This window comes from Oncorhynchus mykiss, chromosome 25, assembly GCF_057628025.1.
Source record: "Oncorhynchus mykiss isolate SJ-2025 chromosome 25, ASM5762802v1, whole genome shotgun sequence".
Lineage (NCBI taxonomy): Eukaryota > Metazoa > Chordata > Actinopteri > Salmoniformes > Salmonidae > Oncorhynchus > Oncorhynchus mykiss.
In genome coordinates, this window is record NC_143046.1 from 79,835,008 (window position 1) to 79,857,500 (window position 22,493).

Here is a 22,493-nt window from a genome sequence, read left to right on the forward strand (position 1 = left end):
GTTCTTATTCTCCATGGACTTTACAGTGTCCCAGAACTTTTTTGAGTTTGTTTTGCAGGAAATACATTTCTGCTTGAAGAAGCTAGCCTTGGCTTTTCTAACTGCCTGTGTGTATTGGTTTCTAGCTTCCCTGAAAAGTTGCATATCACGGGGGCTGTTGAATGCGAATGCAGAACGCCACAGGATGTTTTTGTGTTGGTTAAGGGCAGTCAGGTCTGGAGAGAACCAAGAGCTGTTCCTGGTTCTAAATTTCTTGAATGGGGCATGCTTAGTTAAGATGGTGAAGAAGGCATTTAAAAAAAATAACCAGGCATCCTCTACTGACGGGATGAGATCAATATCCTTCCAGGATACCCGGGCCAGGTCGATTAGAAAGGCCTGCTCGCTGAAGTGTTTCAGGGAGCGTTTGACAGTGATGAGTGGAGGTCGTTTGACCGCTGACCCATTAAGGATGCAGGCAATGAGGCAGTGATCGCTGAGATCTTGGTTGAAAACAGCAGAGGTGTATTTAGAGGGCAAGTTGGTTAGGAGGATATTTATGAGGGTGCCCGTGTTTACGGCTTTGGGGTGGTACCTGGTAGGTTATAGGAGTGGAGCTAGGCACTGCAGGGCCTGGATTCACCTCTACATCACCAGAGGAACAGAGGAGGAGTAGGATAAGGGTACGGCTAAAAGCTATCAGAATTGGTCTATGACAAACACACACCACACCACACACCACACCACACACCTGCAGTCTTGCTTTCCTCTGCAGCAGCTGGTTGTGCAGCAACTCCCTTTTCCTCACGGTGTCATTGAGCGCTGTCATTAGACTCTCTGCGCTGTCTGAGCCAAACACTGAACACAGCAGATCTCTCTTCAACAGCATCAAACGCAACTGCTCCTGCAGCTGCAGACTGTGCTTCAGCAACCTCTGTAGGGGGGATGAGCAAAATAGGGAAAGACAGTGAGGGGAAAAAAATATATATATATATAGGCAGGGGATAAATCAAGAAAAGTGTAAGTGTGTAGATGGAAGACAGTAAAAGAGGGGATATTGAAAGGGGAAGGAGAGAAAAAAGGGGGAGATACAAAGAAAAATAACGATTTAAGAGGGAACACGCCATAGATGAAAGCTATGTGTAGTAGAAATATGTGCCTCCAGTAGATAGATCACACATTTCTTGGTGTGAAAGTACAGCAAGCATATCTTCTTTTTCACAGATCAGGGATTGATTGAGCTCCCTGACCTTTGCTGTCATTACTCCCATATCTGGAGGGGAGTTTATATTAGGAGGAAGTCATTTTCTGATGGAGAAGGCGAGGACGCGTGACGAAATAAAAAATTACATACTAACCTGATTTGGTGGATATTAATAGTAAACTATTATATATTTAACTTAGAGTAAGACTGGCCTGCTAATGCTGAGTTTTATGGTGTCCCTCTAGCTACCTGCAGCTAGTCTGGGTGTCGAGGACATGGGTTTTACTAGAGATAGCTTGAAGTTGACAATTGGTTAATGTCTTGGTGATAAAAAAACCAAACAGACACATTCCAGTCTATCAACAGTGGTGCATGTGAGACATATGTCTCTGGTCTAACTGGGCATTCTATAGATGAGATGTGTGTGTGTCCCCGAGATAGAGATAGCCTGGAGGAATAGAACAAACATTCCATTGTTGGTTCCTATTCTTGCATCTGGGAAACATCTGGGAAATTAGCATGGAGGAGTAGCGGTTTGATTGATGGGAGTGACTCTTACTGTAAATATGAGTTGAACTTTTTCTCTATGCATTTTGCTTTACTGTATTAAAATTATTTTGTTGTTTGTTTACGTCCTGCTACATCCCATTTAAAGATGGGATCCGCATTAGGGCCACTGTCTGTCCATGCACCTCTGTTATTGTTTTTACTTTGTGAATGAAAGGTGAGGTGCATCCAGCAGTGTGTAAAACATTACTGCTGTACATCTTCTGCTGTTCAACAGTTTGTTGTTGTAATATCCTAAACGGACATGGCAGTTTCACCATTAATAATTCCAGTTTTAAGCCTGGTGGAATAATAGTTGATTAAAATCAATAGCAGTCTTCAGTGTGCTGTTCCTACCTGGATGTTCTGCACCAGCATGGCGACGTGTGAGAACTCAGACACTTCAGCAGAAGACTCCAGCACTTGAGAGACAACCTGACTCCACTGAGAGAATCCATGCAGAGGGTCCTGCAGCACTTGTCTCAGCCCCAACTCTGACTCCACACATAGCTTCATAGCACGACATTTCACACTGCACGGGGACAAAGAAAATGAGCATAAGACCGGTTAGATATGGTGCTTTTCATGCAAAGACCAAGATTGCTGAAGATATTTGTTTAAATATTGTCTTTCAGAGGAAAAACTGAGCTTGAACATCATTTTTTTTAGGTATGTAACTTTACATGAATTAAAGAAATATGAACTAGTGTTGGAGGGTAAGCAGATTTTCATACCGTGGTATACGGTATTATAGGCAGTGAACACAAGGGGTGCTACAAAAAGAAAGAAGCTATATACAAACAATTTTGTTTTTACGCACAAAACTCATTTAGGCAGCAAGGATCTTGATCCAGGAGCTGGACCCGAGCTGGAGATAATTTATATCTTACATGATTAACTTATGATTAACTTATGATTAACTTAACTTAAGTTATAAGCAGTGGTGTAGCACACACTCCCTGAGCAATAGGGTATTGAAAATCATCCCATCAGTATTTCAAAAATACCCCTGTATACGGTGTTGGGTTGTACTTTTAAATACTTGCTACACCAGAAGTTAATGGTTACATGTATGAGGAATGTACAGTACCAGTCAAAAGTTTGGACACACCTACTAATTCAAGGGTCTTTCTTTATTTTACTATTTTCTAATAATAGAGAACATATCAAAACTATGACATAACACATGGAATCATGTAGTACCCAAAAAAGTGGTAAACAAATCTAAACATATTTTATATTTGAGATTCTTCAAAGTAGCCGCCCTTTGCCTTGACGACAGCTTTGCAAACTCTTGGCATTCTCTCAACCAGCTTCATGAGGTAGTCACCTGGAATGCATTTCAAATAACAGGTGTGCCTTGTTAAAAGTTCATTTGTGGAATTTCTTTCCTTCTTAATGAGTTTGAGTCAATCAGTTGTGTTGTGACAAGGTAGGGGATAGCTCTATTTGGCAAAATACCCAGTTCTGTATTATGGCAAGAACAGCTCAAATAAGCAAAGAGAAACGACAGTCCATCATTACTTTAAGACATGAAGGTCAGTAAATCTGGGAAATTTGTGCAGTCTCAAAAAATATCAAGCTCTATGATGAAACTGGCTCTCATGAGGACCACCACAGGAAAGGAAGACCCAGAGTTACCTCTGCTGCAGAGGATAAGTTCATTAGAGTTACCAGCCTCAGAAAATGCAGCAAAAATAAATGCTTCAGAGTTCAAGTAACAGACACATCTCAACATGAACTGTTCAGAGGAGACTGTGTGAATCAGGCCTTCATGGTTGAATTGCTGCAAAGAAACCACTACTAAAAATGGCACCGGAAGAAATGTCAGCAGTTTTATGGCCGCCCAACCAATTGTGGTATTATGTGGGGGTTTTTCACGTTATTTGTAACTTATTTTATGCATAATGTTTCTGCAACCATATCTTACGGCAAAAAAAGAGCTTCTGGATATCAGGACAGCGATCACTCACCTCAGATTAAACTAAGATTTTTTTCGCACAAGACATTCTCCAAACACCCGGCAGGGCCGAGATCACCGTTATTTGCAAGAGGAAGCGACACAGGTACAGAGGACAAAGAACCGGATGCCTGGTCAAGACCCGGAAAAGGCGAGTGTGAAAGCTGCCGTTACCGTCAATACTACTCGCCAACGTGCAATCATTGGACAATAAACTAGACGAGGTACGATCACGAATATCCTACCAACAGGACATCACAAACTGTAATATCTTATGTTTCACGGAATCGTGGCTGAATGACGACATGGATATTCAGCTAGCGAGATACATGCTGCACCGGCAAGATAGAACAGCACACTCCTCGTAAGACGAGGGGGGGGGGGGTCTGTGCATATTTGTAAACAACAGCTGGTGCACAAAATCTAAGGAAGTCTCTAGATTTTGCTCGCCTGAAGTAGAGTATATTGTGATAAATTGCAGGCCACACTACTTGCCTAGAGAGTTCTCAGCTATACTTTTCATAGCTGTTTATTTACCACCACAGACAGATGCTGGCACTAAGGCCGCACTCAGTCAGCTGTATAAAGGAAATAAGCAAACAGGAAACCAATAACCCAGAGGTGGCGCTCCTAGTGGCCGGACACTTTAATGCAGGGAAACGTAAATCAGTTCTACCAAATTTCCATCAACATGTTAAATGTGCATCCAGAGGGAAAATAATTCTAGATCACCTGTACTCCACACACAGAAGTACGTACAAAGCTCTCCCTCGCCCTCCATTTGGTAAATCCGACCACAACTCTATCCTCCTGATTCCTGCTTACAAGCAAAAATTAAAGCAGGAAGCACCACTCAGTCTATAAAAAAGTGGTCAGATGAAGCAGATGCAGGACTGTTTTGCTATCACAGACTGGAACATGTTCCCGGATTCTTCTGTTGGCATTGAGGAGTACGTCACATCAGTCACTGGCTTTATCAATAAGTCCATCGAAGACGTCGTCCCCACAGTGACTGTACGTACATACCCCAACCAGAAGCCATGGATTACAGGCAACATTTGCACTGAGCTAAAGGGTAGAGCTGCCGCTTTCAAGGTGCGAGACTCTAACCCGGAAACTTACAAGAAATCCTGCTATGCCCTGCGATGAACCATCAAACAGGCAAAGCGTCAATACAGGGCTTAGATTGAATCATACTAGACTGGCTCTGATGCTCGTCTTATGTGGCAGGGCTTGCAAACTATTACAGACTACAAAGGGAAGAACAGCCGCGAGCTGCCCAGTGACACAAGCCTACCAGATGAGCTAAATCACTTCTATGCTCGCTTCGAGGCAAGCAACACTGAGGCATGCATGAGAGCATCAGCTGTTCCGGACGACTATGTGATCACACACTCCGTAGCCGATGTGAGTAAGACCTTTAAACAGGTCAAAATACAGGGGCCAGACCGATTACCAGGACGTGTGCTCCAGGCATGTGCTGACCAACTGACAGGTGTCTTCACTGACATTTTCAACATGTCCCTGATTATGTCTGTAATACCAACATGTTTCAAGCAGACCACCATAGTCCCTGTGCCCAAGAACACAAAGGCAACCTGCCTAAATGACTACAGACCCGTAGCCATGAAGTGCTTTCAAAGGTTGGTAATGGCTCACATCAACACCATTATCCCAGAAACCCTAGACCCACTCCAATTTCCATACCGCCCAAACAGATTCCCAGATAATGCAATCTCTATTGCACTCCACACTACACTTTCCAACCTGGACAAAAGGAACAGTTATGTGAGAATGCTATTCATTGACGACAGCTCAGCTGTCAACACCATTGTACCCTCAAAGTTCATCACTAAGCTAAGGATCCTGGGACTAAACACCTCCCTCTGCAACTGGATCCTGAACTGCCTGACAGGCCGCACCCAGGTTGTGAGGGTAGGTAGCAACACATCGGCCACGCTGATCCTCAACACTGGAACTCCCCAGGGGTGCGTGCTCAGTCCCCTCCTGTATTCCCCGTTCACCCACGACTGCATGGAAGGCATGACTCCAACACCATCATTAAGTTTGCAGACGACACAACAGTGGTAGGCCTGATCACCGACAACGACGAGACAGCCTATAGGGAGAAAGTCAGAGACCTGGCTGGGTGGTGCCAGAATAACAACCTATCCCTCAATGTAACCAAGACTAAGGAGATTATTGGTGGACTACAGGAAAAGGAGGACTGAGCACGCCCCCTTTTTCATCGACGGGGCTGTAGTGGAGCAGGTTGAGAGCTTCAAGTTCCTTGGTGTCCACATCAACAACAAACAAGAATGGTCCAAACACACCAAGACAGTTGTGAATTGGGCATGACAAAGCCTATTCCTCAGGAAACTAAAAATATTTGGCATGGGTCCTGAGATCCTCAAAAGGTTCTACAGCTGCAACATCGAGAGCATCCTGACTGAGTGCATCACTGCCTGGTACGGCAATTGCTTGGCCTCTGACCGCAAGGCACTACAGAGGGTAGTGCGTACGGCCCAGTACATCACTGGCTTCCTGCCATCCAGGACCTCTATACCAGGCGGTGTCAGAGAAAGGCCCTACAAATTGTCAAAGACCCCAGCCACCCCATTCATAGACTGTTCTCTCTACTACCGCATGGCAAGCAGTACTGGAGTGCCAAGTCTAGGACAAAAAGGCTTCTCAACAGTTTTTACCCCCAAGCCATAAGACTCCCGAACAGGTAATCAAATGGCTACCCGGACTATTTGCATTGTGTGCCTCCCTACGCTGCTTCTGCTACTCTCTGTTTATCATATATGCATAGTCACTTTAACTATACATTCATGTACATACTACCTCAATTGGGCCGACCAACCAGTGCTCCCGCACATTGGCTAACCGGGCTATCTGCATTGTGTCCCACCCACCATCCGCCAACACCTCTTTTACGCTACTGCTACTCTCTGATCATCATACATGCATAGTCACTTTAACCATATCTACATGTACATACTACCTCAATCAGCCTGACTAACCGGTGTCTGTATGTAGCCTCACTACTTTTATAGCCTCGCTACTGTATATAGCCTGTCTTTTTACTGTTGTTTTTATATTTTATCTTACCTATTGTTCACCTAATACCTTTTTTTGCACTATTGGTTAGAGCCTGTAAGTCAACATTTCACTGTAAGGTGAACCTGTTGTATTCAGCACACGTGACAAATAAACTTTGATTTGATTTAAAGGACACCAATAAGAAGAAGACACTTGCTTAGGCCAAGAAACACAAGAAATAGACACTAGACTGGTGGAAATTTGTCTGATGAGTCCAAATTTGAGATTTTTGGTTCCAACTGCTGTGACTTTGTGAGACGCAGAGTAGGTGAACGGATGATCTCCACATGTTATGCCCTTTATTAGACCACAAAGAGGTGTTAGGATTCTTAACCGTCACATTAGTTACGACAAGTTAGAGCATGAAAAGGCATGGAACCTGATATCCTATGGAAGAATAGACAGTTGGCTTATGCAAATTCTGCTGAACCATCCCTCTGAAGGTGAATGTCAATAGTCTGAAAAAGCATCTTCCTCTCCTTGTTCCTTCTCCTTCACTGAATAGAAATCACAGAGAGAGTGAGAGCAAATGTGGCAGATGCCACCTCTCCAACTCTCTCACATTAGTTAATATGAAGTATCTTAGAGTATGGATAATGATGCATTCCCGTTATAGTTCCCTACCCTTTAAAAAAATAAATAATAATTTGTCCTTTTTCACCCCAACTTCATGGTATCCAATTGGTAGTTAGTCTTGTCCCTTCGCTGCAACTCCCGTACGGACTTGTGAGAGGCGAAGGTCAAGAGCCATGCGTGCTCCGAAACACAACAAAGCCAAGCTGCACTGCTTCTTGACACACCCGCTTAACCCGGAAGCCAGACGCACCAATGTGTCGGAGGAAACACGGTACACCCGGAGATCGTGTTGGCGTGCATTGCGCCTGGCCCGCCACAGGAGTTGCTAGAGAGCGATGGCACAAGAACATCCCTACTGGCCAAACCCACCCCTAACCCGGACAATGCTGGGCCACCCCATGGGTCTCCCGGTCGCAGTCAGCTGCGATAAAGCCTGGACGCGAACCCTGAATTTCTAGTGGCACAGCTAGGAGTGCGGTGCAGTGCCTTAGAACACTGTGCCACTCGGGAGGCGTAGTTCACTACCTTTTACCAGGGCCGATAAGGCTCTGGTCAAAATTAAGGCTGGGAATTGCCAGGGACCTCACGATACGTTATTATCACGATACTTGGAGAACAAGATATAGGATGACCAGCGCTAGCTAACACTACCTAGCAAAAAATATGCATTTTTTATTTACAAATCAATACTTGGAGTCAAAGTATCGATTCCCCCCCCCCCCTTACTAGTCAAAAGTAGTGTACTAAATAGGGGATAGGGTTGCATTTGGGACATATCCTACATGTCAACTCACCTCTGCTGTTCCTTCACCACAGCCAGGACGTCGTCAGAGAGATGCTGGGAATCTTGGGAAAAGTGGAAGAGTTCTTTAAGCTGGGCCTTGAGGCGCTCCACCTGGGATTCCTCTGCCAATAAAGTATTCCGGATGTTCTGAGCGGAGGAATACCAACAGAGAGAAATAAGGAAAAATACACATCACAGTGAATATTACCTTTTTGAGCCCTGGTCAAAAGCATTACAAAGGGGATAGGAAACCATTTGGGACATATCCAGAGACGAGGCTAGACCACCTGGCAGCTCATTCTCTACACCCAAACAATCACACACCAACATCAACAACCAAATTGGCATGAACACCAACTTGAGTTTGAGTTCATTTCTTTTTTTACAGGGACAGTGCACATTAATCAACGTTTCAGTAAAAGTGCCAGTTTTAGCCAGATGGTTAATTTTCAACCACAGTCTCGGGGCATGTTATTAAAAACAATTACATTAACAATACAGACAAACAATAAGCAGTGAAAACATAGGACAAGCAACATGTAGCAAGCAGACAGAGCAACAGCACAGCGACTAAACAAAATCCATAAAAGCAACACATAAAAACATAAATGCAATACATGAAAAAGTGTTTACACACCTCATAACATGGAAAGCGGCAAAACACAGCTAGGGATTATGTTCACAAGTCTGATTGGCCTATAGCCATGTCTTAATGTTTTTTGTGAAGGTGTGATAGGCGGTGCAGCTGTGTGTGTCTGATGTCAGTGTATTCCAGACATGGGAAGTTCTCACAGAGAAAGCAGACGGACGAAAGGTGCTAATCCTTGAATACAAGACATGCGTCAGTGTATTGCACAAGATTTTCCCAACTCAGGAACTCGTGATTTCTGAGGATGTAACAGTGATGATGGATATTGAGCTTTCAATCAAGCACGTTGAGAGCCTGTTTGCAGACAGACTGAATGTTGTACAGCGAGCTTGGGCCCAACCAGTCAAGCAGTATAATAAGTGAGGGAATATCATACCATTTAAGTACAGTTTTGCTACCTCTGTAGTCAAACAATTTCATATGAATCGGAAATTAGCTAGGTTGGATTTGGTTATTTGAGTTCCCCTTTTCAACTGCTTAAAAAAAAGAAAAAAAAGAGGTTGGAATCAAGTATGATGCCAAGGTACTTAACATGGAATACCACCTGGAGCTTCTCCCCTGACACACAGACATCTGGCTCAGTAGCATCAGTTACACACAGACATCTGGCTCAGTAGCATCAGTTACACACAGACATCTGGCTCAGTAGCATCAGTTACACACAGACATCTGGCTCAGAAGCATCAGTTACACACAGACATCTGGCTCAGTAGCATCAGTTACACACAGACATCTGGCTCAGTAGCATCAGTTACACACAGACATCTGGTTTAGTAGCATCAGTTACACACAGACATCTGGCTCAGTAGCATCAGTTACACACAGACATCTGGCTCAGTAGCATCAGTTACACACAGACATCTGGCTCAGTAGCATCAGTTACACACAGACATCTGGCTCAGTAGCATCAGTTACACACAGACATCTGGCTCAGTAGCATCAGTTACACACAGACATCTGGCTCAGTAGCATCAGTTACACACAGACATCTGGCTCAGTAGCATCAGTTACACACAGACATCTGGCTCAGTAGCATCAGTTACACACATACATCTGGCTCAGTAGCATCAGTTACACACAGACATCTGGCTCAGTAGCATCAGTTACACACAGACATCTGGCTCAGTAGCATCAGTTACACACAGACATCTGGCTCAGTAGCATCAGTTACACACAGACATCTGGCTCAGTAGCATCAGTTACACACAGACATCTGGCCCAGTAGCATCAGTTACACACAGACATCTGGCTCAGTAGCATCAGTTAAACACAGACATCTGGCTCAGTAGCATCAGTTACACACAGATATCTGGCTCAGTAGCATCAGTTACACACAGACATCTGGCTCAGTAGCATCAGTTACACACAGACATCTGGCTCAGTAGCATAAGTTACACACAGACATCTGGCTCAGTAGCATAAGTTAAACACAGACATCTAGCTCCGTAGCATCAGTTAAACACAGACATCTGGCTCAGTAGCATCAGTTAAACACAGACATCTGGCTCAGTAGCATCAGTTAAACACAGACATCTGGCTCAGTACCATCAGTTACACACAGACATCTGGCTCAGTAGCATCAGTTACACATAGACATCTGGCTCAGTAGCATCTGTTAAACACAGACATCTGGCTCAGTAGCATCAGTTACACACAGACATCTGGCTCAGTAGCATCAGTTACACATAGACATCTGGCTCAGTAGCATCTGTTAAACACAGACATCTGGCTCAGTAGCATCAGTTAAACACAGACATCTGGCTCAGTAGCATCAGTTAAACACAGACATCTGGCTCAGTAGCATCAGTTGTCCTCTTTGTGAACAAAGAAAAATGTTTTTTTCACATTGAGATGCAAACATGAGTCACTGAGCCACTTTGTAACCTGGACCATTACAGTAGTGGGTTCTTGTGCAGCTTGTTGTTTGCTCTTTACATGCACATATATCACTGTATCATCTGCATACATTTGAACTTCCGACCCAGTACAGACAGAACGCAGATCATTAACGTACAGGCTGAAGAGGAGGGGCCCCAGTACTGACCCTTGGGGAACGCCCAATTAATTTCCTCCTTTGCCAGAGTTAACCGATTACAGCCTCAGAGGCCTCTTGGTGCCTGCTGCTTTCATTCCACTGATATGAATTGTCAAGAATGCTTTTGTTTGTTGAGGATTAAAAGAGTGGTTAAGAACTGCTTGCCTCATCTGCCAGCTTTGGTTTCTCAGTCTGATCTAAATATTCTACAGTGGCTTCCTAGCCTCACTTCCTAGCCTCGCTTCCTAGACTCGCTTCCTTGCCACCATCTTCACTGATCTGAACAGACGCAGGTTGACGTTTATTGTCATGAGATGGAGGCAGAACCGAGCAATTTCCCCTTAGATAGGCCATCTGCAAAGTAAAAATGGTCTATAAGGTAAAAAATGTATGAACAAAAATGTTTGCTTTTTGGCCTTAATTTTTAGGTTTATCAGTTTGGTTAAGGTTAGGGTTAAGATTAGGTTTAAAATCAGATTTTATGACATTGTGGCTGTGCCAGCTAGTGAACACTGCAGAGTTGCCTCCAGAACAAGATTCATGATGAAAAACACTAACCTACTGAACAGACAGGACAGGTGTAAGCAATGTACTGAAAGCCTATGGAGGCATTTCCTTTCATCTGTCACAATTATTCAAATCAGTGAGGATGAAGTACAATAGATAACAAAAAGAAGCTACTTCAAACTATTGATACACATAGACTGTTGGAACCTGCCCTACCACACCTTCCCACAACATGTATGTTTTTACTGTAAGGTTACAATACCAGCCCACAATCATTATCTTCTCTCTCTCATTTCCACCACACCTCTCCCAGGCATTCAGTCAGAGGGCAATTCCTGCCAGGTAATAGTTAGAGCAACCACCCATGCAGTGTCAGACCCTTGTTGTAGCTCGTAACTAAAGCTGTAAACCATAGGGTTGAGGAGTGAAAGTAGCATAGAGAACTGTCGGAGAGAGAGAGAGATTATACAGGAAGTAATAGAGAGTGAGCCCAAACCCACCATGTATTTCCTCCACTGCCCAACCATCTGTTCCTCAATCCTGTCTCCCTCCCTGGCTGTTTCCAGGTCTCTGGTCCTGTCTCCCTCCCTGGCTGTCTCTAGATCTCCGGTCCTGTCTCCCTCCCTGGCTGTCTCCAGATCTCCGGTCCTGTCTCTCTCCCTGGCTGTCTCCAGGTCTCTGGTCAGTCTGTGGAGCAGGCCCCGGAGCTGGCCGATGTCCTCCCCTAGACGCTGGCAGCGGCTCTGGTACTGGCTCTGAGACTCCAGGCTGCTCTTCAGGCTCTCTCCGGCCTCACACAGGCTCTGTCTCAGCCTCTGCCAGTCCAGACGCAGCTCCTCTGCTTCCTCCACCACCACATCTGCCCCCCCGGGGGACGTGTTGGCCCGCACTGCCTCCGCCATGACCTCAATGTGCTGCAGCGTCCTCTCCTCACTGGCCACGTTGTCATCCAGGGTCTGACAGAGGAGAGAGGGTTAGGCTGTGTCCTGATTCTCTACCCTACTGAAACTTCATCATATTCTTTCAAATCCATGACACAAAACTAAGGAAATTACAAGGAAATGTTCTTAGCATGGTATGTGTCCCTCCCAGCAGAATCAAATCAAGTCAAATCAAACCTCATTTAAAATGCAAGTCATGTGAATAGGGTGTACTTCTCTCACCTGTTCCTCCCAGAAGTCATGTGACTAGGGTGTACTTCTCTCACCTGTCCCTCCCAGAAGTCATGTGACTAGGGTGTACTTCTCTCACCTGTAGGGCTCGGAGTTTGTTCTCGGCTGTGTCATCTGTCTCAGTGAGGGTGTTGAGCTCCTTAGTCTTGGACACCAGCCAGGCCTGGAACTTCAGGACGTCTCTCTGGTACATCTGGTGCTCTTCAGCCATCTTCTGCAGCACCGACAGCCTCTCCTGTTGACATGAAAATCTGGGATTAGTACATATATTTTTTTCACTTAAAAATGTGTGATATAGCCATTGATTGTTGCTTTTCAAATCCCAGATTGCCCTTTTAAAAGCCAAGTAACCTTTATAAAAAAAAACATTTAAACAAAAAAAAACTGATTCAGTGTTTACTATTTTATGAGGATCCCCATTAGCTACTGCTGAAGCAGCAGTTAGTCTTCCTGGGGTCCACGATGCTCTATGATAATAACGGAACCAGAGAAAGAGCTAATAAAAGGAAAGAAACCCATATCAATATGGAGCAGATACATGCAAATTGCTTTGAATAAAGAAACCTCATTGGTGTACTGGAGAATAGTAGAATAGCATCTTATTCAGAATAACATTTGATTTAACTTAGATTAGAACTAGCTGGTCCAGCTTTGTTCTAAGTGTAGGGGAAGAAATGTGCTCTATTAATAAGCAACAACTTCAATATGAAAGAGAACATCAATCATTACAATGGCATTCCCCCTTGGACCAAACACACGGCTCTGCCACGAGTTAAATGATGTTCAAATGGGCCAGGAAGACCCTTTGAAAAGAGAGACAGACAGAGGAGAGGACTATGGTCGGGCTCCATCCTGTCAGATGTTTCAAAGGGCAATGAAACGCAGATAGAAACAGGAATGGCATTGTCTTGATAGTGTGAAGAAGAGAACAAAGGAACTATACAACAAAAGAAAGCTTAGCACAATTTGAAGAGTATTTACCAACAACATTCAGAGACACAGACGTAACTCTAGAAGAGTACAGTAATGTAGAGTGCAGAGTACAGTAACGTAGAGTGCAGAGTACAGTAACGTAGAGTGCAGAGTACAGTAACGTAGAGTGCAGAGTACAGTAACGTAGAGTGCAGAGTACAGTAACGTAGAGTGCAGAGTACAGTAATGTAGAAGTTACTGTACTCTGTAACCGTCAGCCTGTCTGTCTGCCTGCGATTGAAACGGCAACATGGTTTCAATCATTACATTATCTTTGCTATATAGTCTACCCTGACAGTAATCGTGGTGTACACATTATCTCCCTAAGGTCTATACAGGAATGCTAGCCTGGGTTTTGTGCAGAGAAATCCAGGGGATAGGTGGAAAGACTTTGAATGAGAAAGCCTCCCTTATACCACACACACACACACACACACACACACACACACACACACACACACACACACACACACACACACACACACACACACACACACACACACACACACACACACACACACACGCACACGCACACGCACGCACATCAGCCTTGTCCCGTATGCTGTTATAGGCCAGATGGAGTCTCTCCTGTGCTTCCTGGTCCACACTGGGATCCTGGATGCGGTTGTTCAGCGCTGCAGCCTCGTCCACCAGCCTCTCCAGCAACAGTGCCTGGTTCTGGACGTCACTCAGCAGGACGCGCTGGTTGTCTACCTGGAACACACACACACAAACACGCCACACACACGTTAGATTACATTACATTTGGGTGGCTTTTGAATTGTTTATCAATAATAAAACATAATACAAGTCCTTTCTACTGCAAAAAGTTATGTTTATGCATTATTTAATGTCTTTGGGCTGGGGGCCGTATTGAGTAGCTTGGATGAATAAGGTGCCCAGAGTAAACTGTCTGCTACTCAGGCCCAGTTGCTAATATATGCATATTATTAGTAGATTTGGATAGAAAACACTCTGAAGTTTCTAAAACTGTTTGAATGATGTCTGTGAGTATAACAGAACTCATATGGCAGGCAAAAACCTGGAAAAAAATCCAACCAGGAAGTGGGAAATCTGAGGTTTGTAGTTTTTCAACTCTTGGCCTATCGAATACACAGTGTCTAAGGGGTCAAATTGCACTTCCCAAGGTTTCCACTATATGTCAACAGTCTTTAGAACCTTGTTTGATGCTTCTACTGTGAAGGAGGGGAGAATGACAGGGGAATGAGTCAGAGGTCTGCCAGAGAGACACAAGCTGGACACGCGCGTTCACGTGAGAGTTAGCTTGAGTTCCATTGCATTTCTACAGAAAAAGTAATTCTCCGGTTGGAACATTATTGAAGATTTATGTTAAAAACATCCTAAAGATTGATTCTATACATCGTTTGACATGTTTCTGCGGACTGTAACGGAACTTTTTGACTTTGTCTGCTCCTAGTGATCACGCGTCATGAATTTGGCTAAACGCGCAGCAAACAAAAAGGAGATATTTGGACATAAATGATGGACATTATTGAACAAAACAAACATTTATTGTGGAACTGGGATTCCTGGGAGTGCATTCTGATGAAGATTATCAAAGGTAAGTGAATATTTATAATGCTATTTCGGACTTCTGTTGACGACACAACATGGCGGATATCTGTTTGGGTTGTTTTGGTCTCTGAGCGCCGTACTCAGATTACAGCATGGTGTGTTTAAAAAAAAATCTGACACAGTGGTTGCATTATTTATTTTATTTCACCTTTATTTAAAGGGCTTGGGGTAAGCACATTGGCTTGTCCCAGTAGTTATGTGTAGAGTCGTAGTGACATGTTTTGGGGATTTAGAGATACACCACATGACCAAAAGTATGTGGACACCTGCTTGGTGAACATCTCATTCCAAAATCATGGGTATTAATATGGAGTTGGTCCCCCCTTTGTTGCTATAACAGCCCCCACTCTTCTGGGAAGGCTTTCCACTAAATATTGGAACATTGCTGCAGGGACTTGCTTCCATTCAGCCACAAGAGCATTAGTGAGGTTGGGCACTGATGTTGAGTCCTGGCTCACAGTTGGCATACCAATTCATCCCAATGGTGTTTGGTGGGGTTGAGGTCAGGGCAGGCCATTCAAGTTCTTCCACACCGATCTCGACAAACTATTTCTGTATGGACCAAGTTTTGTGCATGGGGGCATTGTCATGCTGAAACAGGAAAGGGTCTTCCCCCAAACTGTTGCCACAAAGTTGGAAGCACAGAATCATCTAGAATGTCACTGTATGCTGTAACGGTAAGATTTCCCTTCACTGTAACTAAGGGGCCCAGCCCGAACCACTGAGCTCTTTAGTAAGGCCATTCTAATGCTAATGTTTGTCTATGGAGATTGCATGGCGTTGTGCTCGATTTTATTCACCTGTCAGCAACGGGTGTGGCTGAAAGAGCCAAATCCACTAATTTGAAGGGGTGTCCACATACTTTTGCATATATAGTGTATCTATTATTTTGAGTGCAATAAAGTAAACAAAGGTATTTCATCTACTGTATAGATCAGGTATAGAGCAATACAAACACATTAGAATAATAAAATACTTTCTTTTTTTTACTAGTATAACGTCTGTCATTGGTGTTACCACCTTGAAAATGACTCATTACAAAGATATACAAGGACCTTGAGAATTCTCTCCAGTGACAAACTGTTATCGGGGTAGGGGTCTGTCTATATTAAAGAAAATTATTAGCTAATTACACCCTTTTAGTATGTCACACATTTGAGGATTCCGTTGATCATTTGGTGTGTCGAAATCCAAATTGTCACTTGGTGTTAGTCAATTTAAATGAAGGGAAATAACATTGTGAGCAAAATGATTCATCAAATCAGTTTAGTATATTAAAGGATTGATGACCTTAGATTTGAGCCTTTCTTGCCTCCATTTCAAATAATCCTCATTTACCAAAAAGTCTCTATTTTCTACTATTACTGGTGGCACAATGTTATCTTAAATGGTACAAATGATTGAAAGTAATTAAGCTACCATATCAGTTGATTTAGAATAGGAAGATGTACCCAAATACAATTAAATAAATGGAAATGTAGAAAAATGAAGTTCATTGTTTCCAAAATGTCACCGTAATTGAAGAACGACCCATTGGATACCATTTCCAGCTGGAACTTGGTGCATCAATCAGCAAGCTAGCTCTTCTATAGATTTAATAAGCAGCATTAGTTGGTTCAATTGATGTGGCTAGAGTTTTCAACTATGAACTCAAAGATGGCTTCCTACAAGAAGTAGGAATCTAACAGCCTATGAACACAGTTCAAGCTAGGCTACTGAAATGGTACCAGTAGTATAACCTCTCTTCCCCTCTCTAAACGTCACTATTGTTGACACCCAACACCTGGTGTGTTTGCTCACCTGCCACAATTTCTCCTTCACCCCCAGCTGCAGCTCCACCTCCGGCTCCAGACTGCGACACACGCTGACCAGCCACATCTCAAACTCCTCATAGGCCTTCAGGTACTCACTCCAGTGCAGCCACACCCACTCTATACGGCTGAGGAAAGAGGAGATGGAATGGTAGGTAAGACTTTATAATCATGAACAAGCATTTATAAACCATTTTTTTTACTATTATCAATAATTATTTCATTATGAAATATTTAAGCATTTATGAAGGCATATTCAAGGTGAGAAACAATAGACCTCCGAAACTGATATGTGTAGCTATATGGGTTAAAAATATATATTTTTAAACAAGGGCTTCTGCTGTGACTATGTAATTAAACAAATATGTGTAAACTACTGGAAGGAATATATTCACTCATGCCTACATTATCCATGTGGTGCTAACCTCTCCTGGTGTTTACATACGGACCACTCTCTTTCTAAAAGAGAAAGGATGCTTATTACTAATTGTGGTTTCTTTTTAAAGAAACATTATAGTAATTAACCTGCCATTTTCAGCTCTCATAGAAGTCATGGAAGGTCATAGGGGTCATGGAGGGGTCATGGAGGAGTTATGGAGGAGTCATGAGTTAGCATACCTGTGGCAGTGGATGATGTAGGTGCAGGTCTCCTCCCATAATGCTTTGAGTTCTTTGAGTCTGGCATGGGTGATGTTCCTCGTCTCCTGGTTACCGTTCTGCAGTAAGACCTCTGCAGCCACAAGCACCTTGTCAAACTTCAAATGACCCTCGTGCTCCGACTGGTGGATTTTCTGACCACCAATAACACACAAGAGAGGCTTGATGAGATCATGAATTTTGTGATGACAGACAATAATGTGATCAAGCATATAGAAGCTTCCCTCGAGGGAAACAAACCTGAGAGGATGGTGGAAGCAACAAAACGAAAAATGAGAGTTGGAATTAGACTAATGTAGTGGCCGGCTCTGGATTCCCATACCAAGGTTCTACTGTATTACAGTGTTTCAAGTTGAGTGGCCAGTTGAGGACAGCCATAACCACAGCCATGGTGGAAAGGACAATGTGAGAAGATGTATCCGAGCCTGACAGTATGGTTCAGGCTGGCTCAATAGTGGGAAACAGGTATTTGACCCTCGGTGAAGACATCAAAACTATTAAATAACACATATGGAATCATGTAGTACCCCAAAAAAGTGTTTAACAAATTAAAATATATTCTATATTTGAGATTCTTCAAAGTAGCCACCCTTTGCCATGATGACAGCTTTGTACACTTTTGGCATTCTCTCAACCAGCTTCATGAGGTAGTCACCAAGAAGGCATTTCAATTAACAGGTGTGCCTTGTTAAAAGTTCATTTGTGGAATGTCTTTCCTTCTTAATGCGTTTGAGCCAATCAGTTGTGTTGTGACAAGGTAGGGGTGGTATACAGAAGATAGCCCTATTTGGTCAAAGAGCAAGTCTGTATTATGGCAAGAACAGCTCAAAAAAGCAAAGAGAAACGACAGTCCATCATTACTTTAAGACATGAAGGTCAGTCAATCTTCTTCAAGTGCAGTCACAAAAACCATCAAGCGCTACGATGAAACTGGCTCTAATGAGGACCGCCACAGGAAAGGAAGACCCAGAGTTACCTCTGCTGCAGAGGATAAGTTCATTAGAGTTACCAGCCTCAGAAATTGCAGCCCAAATAAATGCTAGGTATCCCCCTTTCGCTTTACAGAGTTCAAGTAACAGACACATCTCAACATCAACTGTTCAGAATAGACTGCGTGAATCAGGCCTTCATGGTCGAATTGTTGCAAAGAAACCACTACTAAAGGACAACAATAATAAGAAGAGACTTGCTAGAGCCAAGAAAGACGAGCAATGAACATTAGACTGGTAGAAATCTGTTCTTTGGTCTGATAAATTTGAGATTTTTGGTTCCAACCGCTATGTCTTTGTGAGATGCAGAGAAGGTGAACGGATGATCTCTGCATGTGTGATTCCCACCGTGAAGCATGGAGGAGGAGGTGTAATGGTGCTTTGCTGGTGACACTGTTGGGTGATTTATTTAGAATTCAAGGCACACTTAACCAGCGTGGCTACCACAGCATTCTGCAGTGATATGCCATCCCATCTGGTTTGCGCTTAGTGGAACTATAATTTATTTTTCAACTGGACATTGACCTGAAACACACCTCCAGGCTGTGTAAGGCCTATTTGAACAAGTAGAAGAGTGATGGAGTGCTGCATCAGCTTACCTGGCCTCCACAATTACCCGACCTCAACACAATTGAGATAGGTTGGGATGAGTTGGACAGCAGAGTGAAGGAAAAGCAGCAAACAAGCACTCAGCATGTGGGAACTCCTTCAAGACTGTTGGAAAGGCATTCCTACCTTTTATAACGGAATTTGAATGTTTGGTCTCTCTCTGTCAAAGAGGAATAGGCGAAGCATGAATGTGTTGGCTACATTAAGAAATATTTAATGTAGCCAAAGATAATAGGGTTCCGTAGGAAACACTGACCATCAGATTGGTTCCTACCTTGTCACAATAACTCCTCCCTGGCAATTTCATTCATTGTTATGTCAAACACCACTGAATTCAAAGTGCTCACTAATATTTATATTCTAACTATAGAATCAGAATGAATTTGCTATTTACAAGTTCACTCAAGTGTTTCGATCTAAATCACAATTGCAACATTTGGTTAAAAAAATTCCCATATTGTGCTACGTGGCAGAGTGAACATGTTATCAAATGAGTGGAGGAAATGCAGAAATTGATGGAAATGAAGGAAATTTGTTTTGGTTGAAGTTGACCTGAACAGTATAAAACAATCAAAATGGAGAAAGCACCATTGAAATCACTTAGAATGTATGTCTTGCCACTGTAGGGTCACTCACTGCTAGTTAGAAATGGTATTATTCAAAAACATAAAACACCATTAAAAAATGAAATAAATGCAGTGATACATTTTGGCCATATCGCCCAGCCCTAGTAGTTAGTGTCAGTAATTACTAGTGTCAGTAGTTAGTTATGGTGAGACCCAACCCTGTCTCTCTGTGCTTGTGTCAGTAGTTACTGTCAGTAGCTAGTTAGGGTTGTGTCTCACCCTGTCTCTCTGAGCCTATGTCAGTAGTTAGTTAGGGATGGGTCTTACTCTAACTACTGACACAGACTCAGAGAGACAGTGGGACCCAACCCTAACTAACTACTGACACTAACTACTACTGACACTAACTACTCTAACAGGCTCAGAGAGACAGGGTTTGGTCTCACTGGCTCTCTGAGTCTGTCTGTAGTTAGAGTCAGTCGTTAGTTACTTAGTTGGTGAGACCCAACCCTAACTAACTACTGACAGGCTCAGAGAGACAGTGAGACCCAACCCTAACTAACTACTGACAGGCTCAGAGAGACAGTGAGACCCAACCCTAACTAATTACTGACAGGCTCAGAGAGACAGTGAGACCCAACCCTAACTAACTACTGACAGGCTAAGAGAGACAGTGAGACCCAACCCTAACTAACTACTGACAGGCTCAGAGAGACAGTGAGACCCAACCCTAACTAATTACTGACAGGGTCAGAGAGACAGTGAGACCCAACCCTAACTAACTACTGACACAGGCTCAGAGAGACAGGGTGAGACCCAACCCTAACTAAGTACTGACTAAGGCTCAGAGAGACAGTGAGACCCAACCCTAACTAACTACTGACAGGCTCAGAGAGACAGGGTGAGACCCAACCCTAACGAACTACTGACAGGCACAGAGAGACAGTGAGACCCAACCCTAACTAAGTACTGACAGGCTCAGAGAAACAGTGAGACCCAACCCTAACTAACTACTGACAGGCTCAGAGAGACAGTGAGACCCAACCCTAACTAACTACTGACAGGCTCAGAGAGACAGTGAGACCCAACCCTAACTAACTACTGACACAGGCTCAGAGAGACAGTGAGACCCAACCCTAACTAACTACTGACAGGCTCAGAGAGACAGTGAGACCCAACCCTAACTAACTACTAACACAGGCTCAGAGAGACAGTGAGACCCAACCCTAACTAACTACTGACAGGCTCAGAGAGACAGTGAGACCCAACCCTAACTAACAACTGACAGGCTCAGAGAGACAGTGAGACCCAACCCTAACTAATTACTGACAGGCTCAGAGATACAGTGAAACCCAACCCTAACTAACAACTGACAGGCTAAGAGAGACAGTGAGACCCAACCCTAACTAACTACTGACAGGCTCAGAGAGACAGTGAGACCCAACCCTAACTAACTACTGACAGGGTCAGAGAGACAGTGAGACCCAACCCTAACTAAGTACTGACAGGCTCAGAGAAACAGTGAGACCCAACCCTAACTAACTACTGACAGGCTCAGAGAGACAGTGAGACCCAACCCTAACTAACTACTGACAGGCTCAGAAAGACAGTGAGACCCAACCCTAACTAACTACTGACACAGGCTCAGAGAGACAGTGAGACCCAACCCTAACTAACTACTGACACAGGCTCAGAGAGACAGTGAGACCCAACTCTAACTAACAACTGACAGGCTCAGAGAGACAGTGAGACCCAACCCTAACTAACTACTGACAGGCTCAGAGAGACAGTGAGACCCAACCCTAACTAACTACTGACAGGCTCAGAGAGACAGTGAGACCCAACCCTAACTAACTACTGACACAGGCTCAGAGAGACAGTGAGACCCAACCCTAACTAACTACGGACACAGGCTCAGAGAGACAGTGAGACCAAACCCTAACTAACTACTGACAGGCTAAGAGAGACAGTGAGACCCAACCCTAACTAACTACTGACAGGCTCAGAGAGACAGTGAGACCCAACCCTAACTAACTACTAACACAGGCTCAGAGAGACAGTGAGACCCAACCCTAACTAACAACTGACAGGCTCAGAGAGACAGTGAGACCCAACCCTAACTAATTACTGACAGGCTCAGAGAGACAGTGAGACCCAACCCTAACTAACTACTGACAGGCTCAGAGAGACAGTGAGACCCAACCCTAACTAACAACTGACAGGCTCAGAGAGACAGTGAAACCCAACCCTAACTAACTACTGACAGGCTAAGAGAGACAGTGAGACCCAACCCTAACTAACTACTGACAGGCTCAGAGAGACAGTGAGACCCAACCCTAACTAACAACTGACAGGCTCAGAGAGACAGTGAAACCCAACCCTAACTAACTACTGACAGGCTAAGAGAGACAGTGAGACCCAACCCTAACTAACTACTGACAGGCTCAGAGAGACAGTGAGACCCAACCCTAACTAACTACTGACAGGGTCAGAGAGACAGTGAGACCCAACCCTAACTAAGTACTGACAGGCTCAGAGAAACAGTGAGACCCAACCCTAACTAACTACTGACAGGCTCAGAGAGACAGTGAGACCCAACCCTAACTAACAACTGACAGGCTCAGAGAGACAGTGAAACCCAACCCTAACTAACTACTGACAGGCTAAGAGAGACAGTGAGACCCAACCCTAACTAACTACTGACAGGCTCAGAGAGACAGTGAGACCCAACCCTAACTAACAACTGACAGGCTCAGAGAGACAGTGAAACCCAACC

At 43.9% G+C, this 22,493-nt stretch overlaps 1 protein-coding gene across 5 annotated transcripts in view; it reads right to left on the bottom strand.

Moving 5' to 3' along the window:
• The window catches only part of LOC110505813 (nesprin-3), a 52,679-nt gene that overhangs the window by 25,473 nt on the left and 4,713 nt on the right, over positions 1-22,493 (bottom strand). For 4 of the 5 annotated variants that reach the window (XM_090219356.1, XM_036962339.2, XM_090219355.1 and 1 more), the window contains exons 3-10: positions 17,515-17,687; positions 16,886-17,024; positions 14,033-14,203; positions 12,597-12,752; positions 11,846-12,301; positions 8,165-8,301; positions 2,087-2,261; positions 731-913 (exon numbers count right to left, since the gene is read on the bottom strand). In XM_090219356.1, coding sequence (XP_090075482.1) covers positions 731-913; positions 2,087-2,261; positions 8,165-8,301; positions 11,846-12,301; positions 12,597-12,752; positions 14,033-14,203; positions 16,886-17,024; positions 17,515-17,687 — 1,590 coding nt within the window. The remainder of the gene's footprint in view (positions 1-730; positions 914-2,086; positions 2,262-8,164; positions 8,302-11,845; positions 12,302-12,596; positions 12,753-14,032; positions 14,204-16,885; positions 17,025-17,514; positions 17,688-22,493) is intronic. The other variant, XM_036962342.2, reaches the window with a different exon arrangement.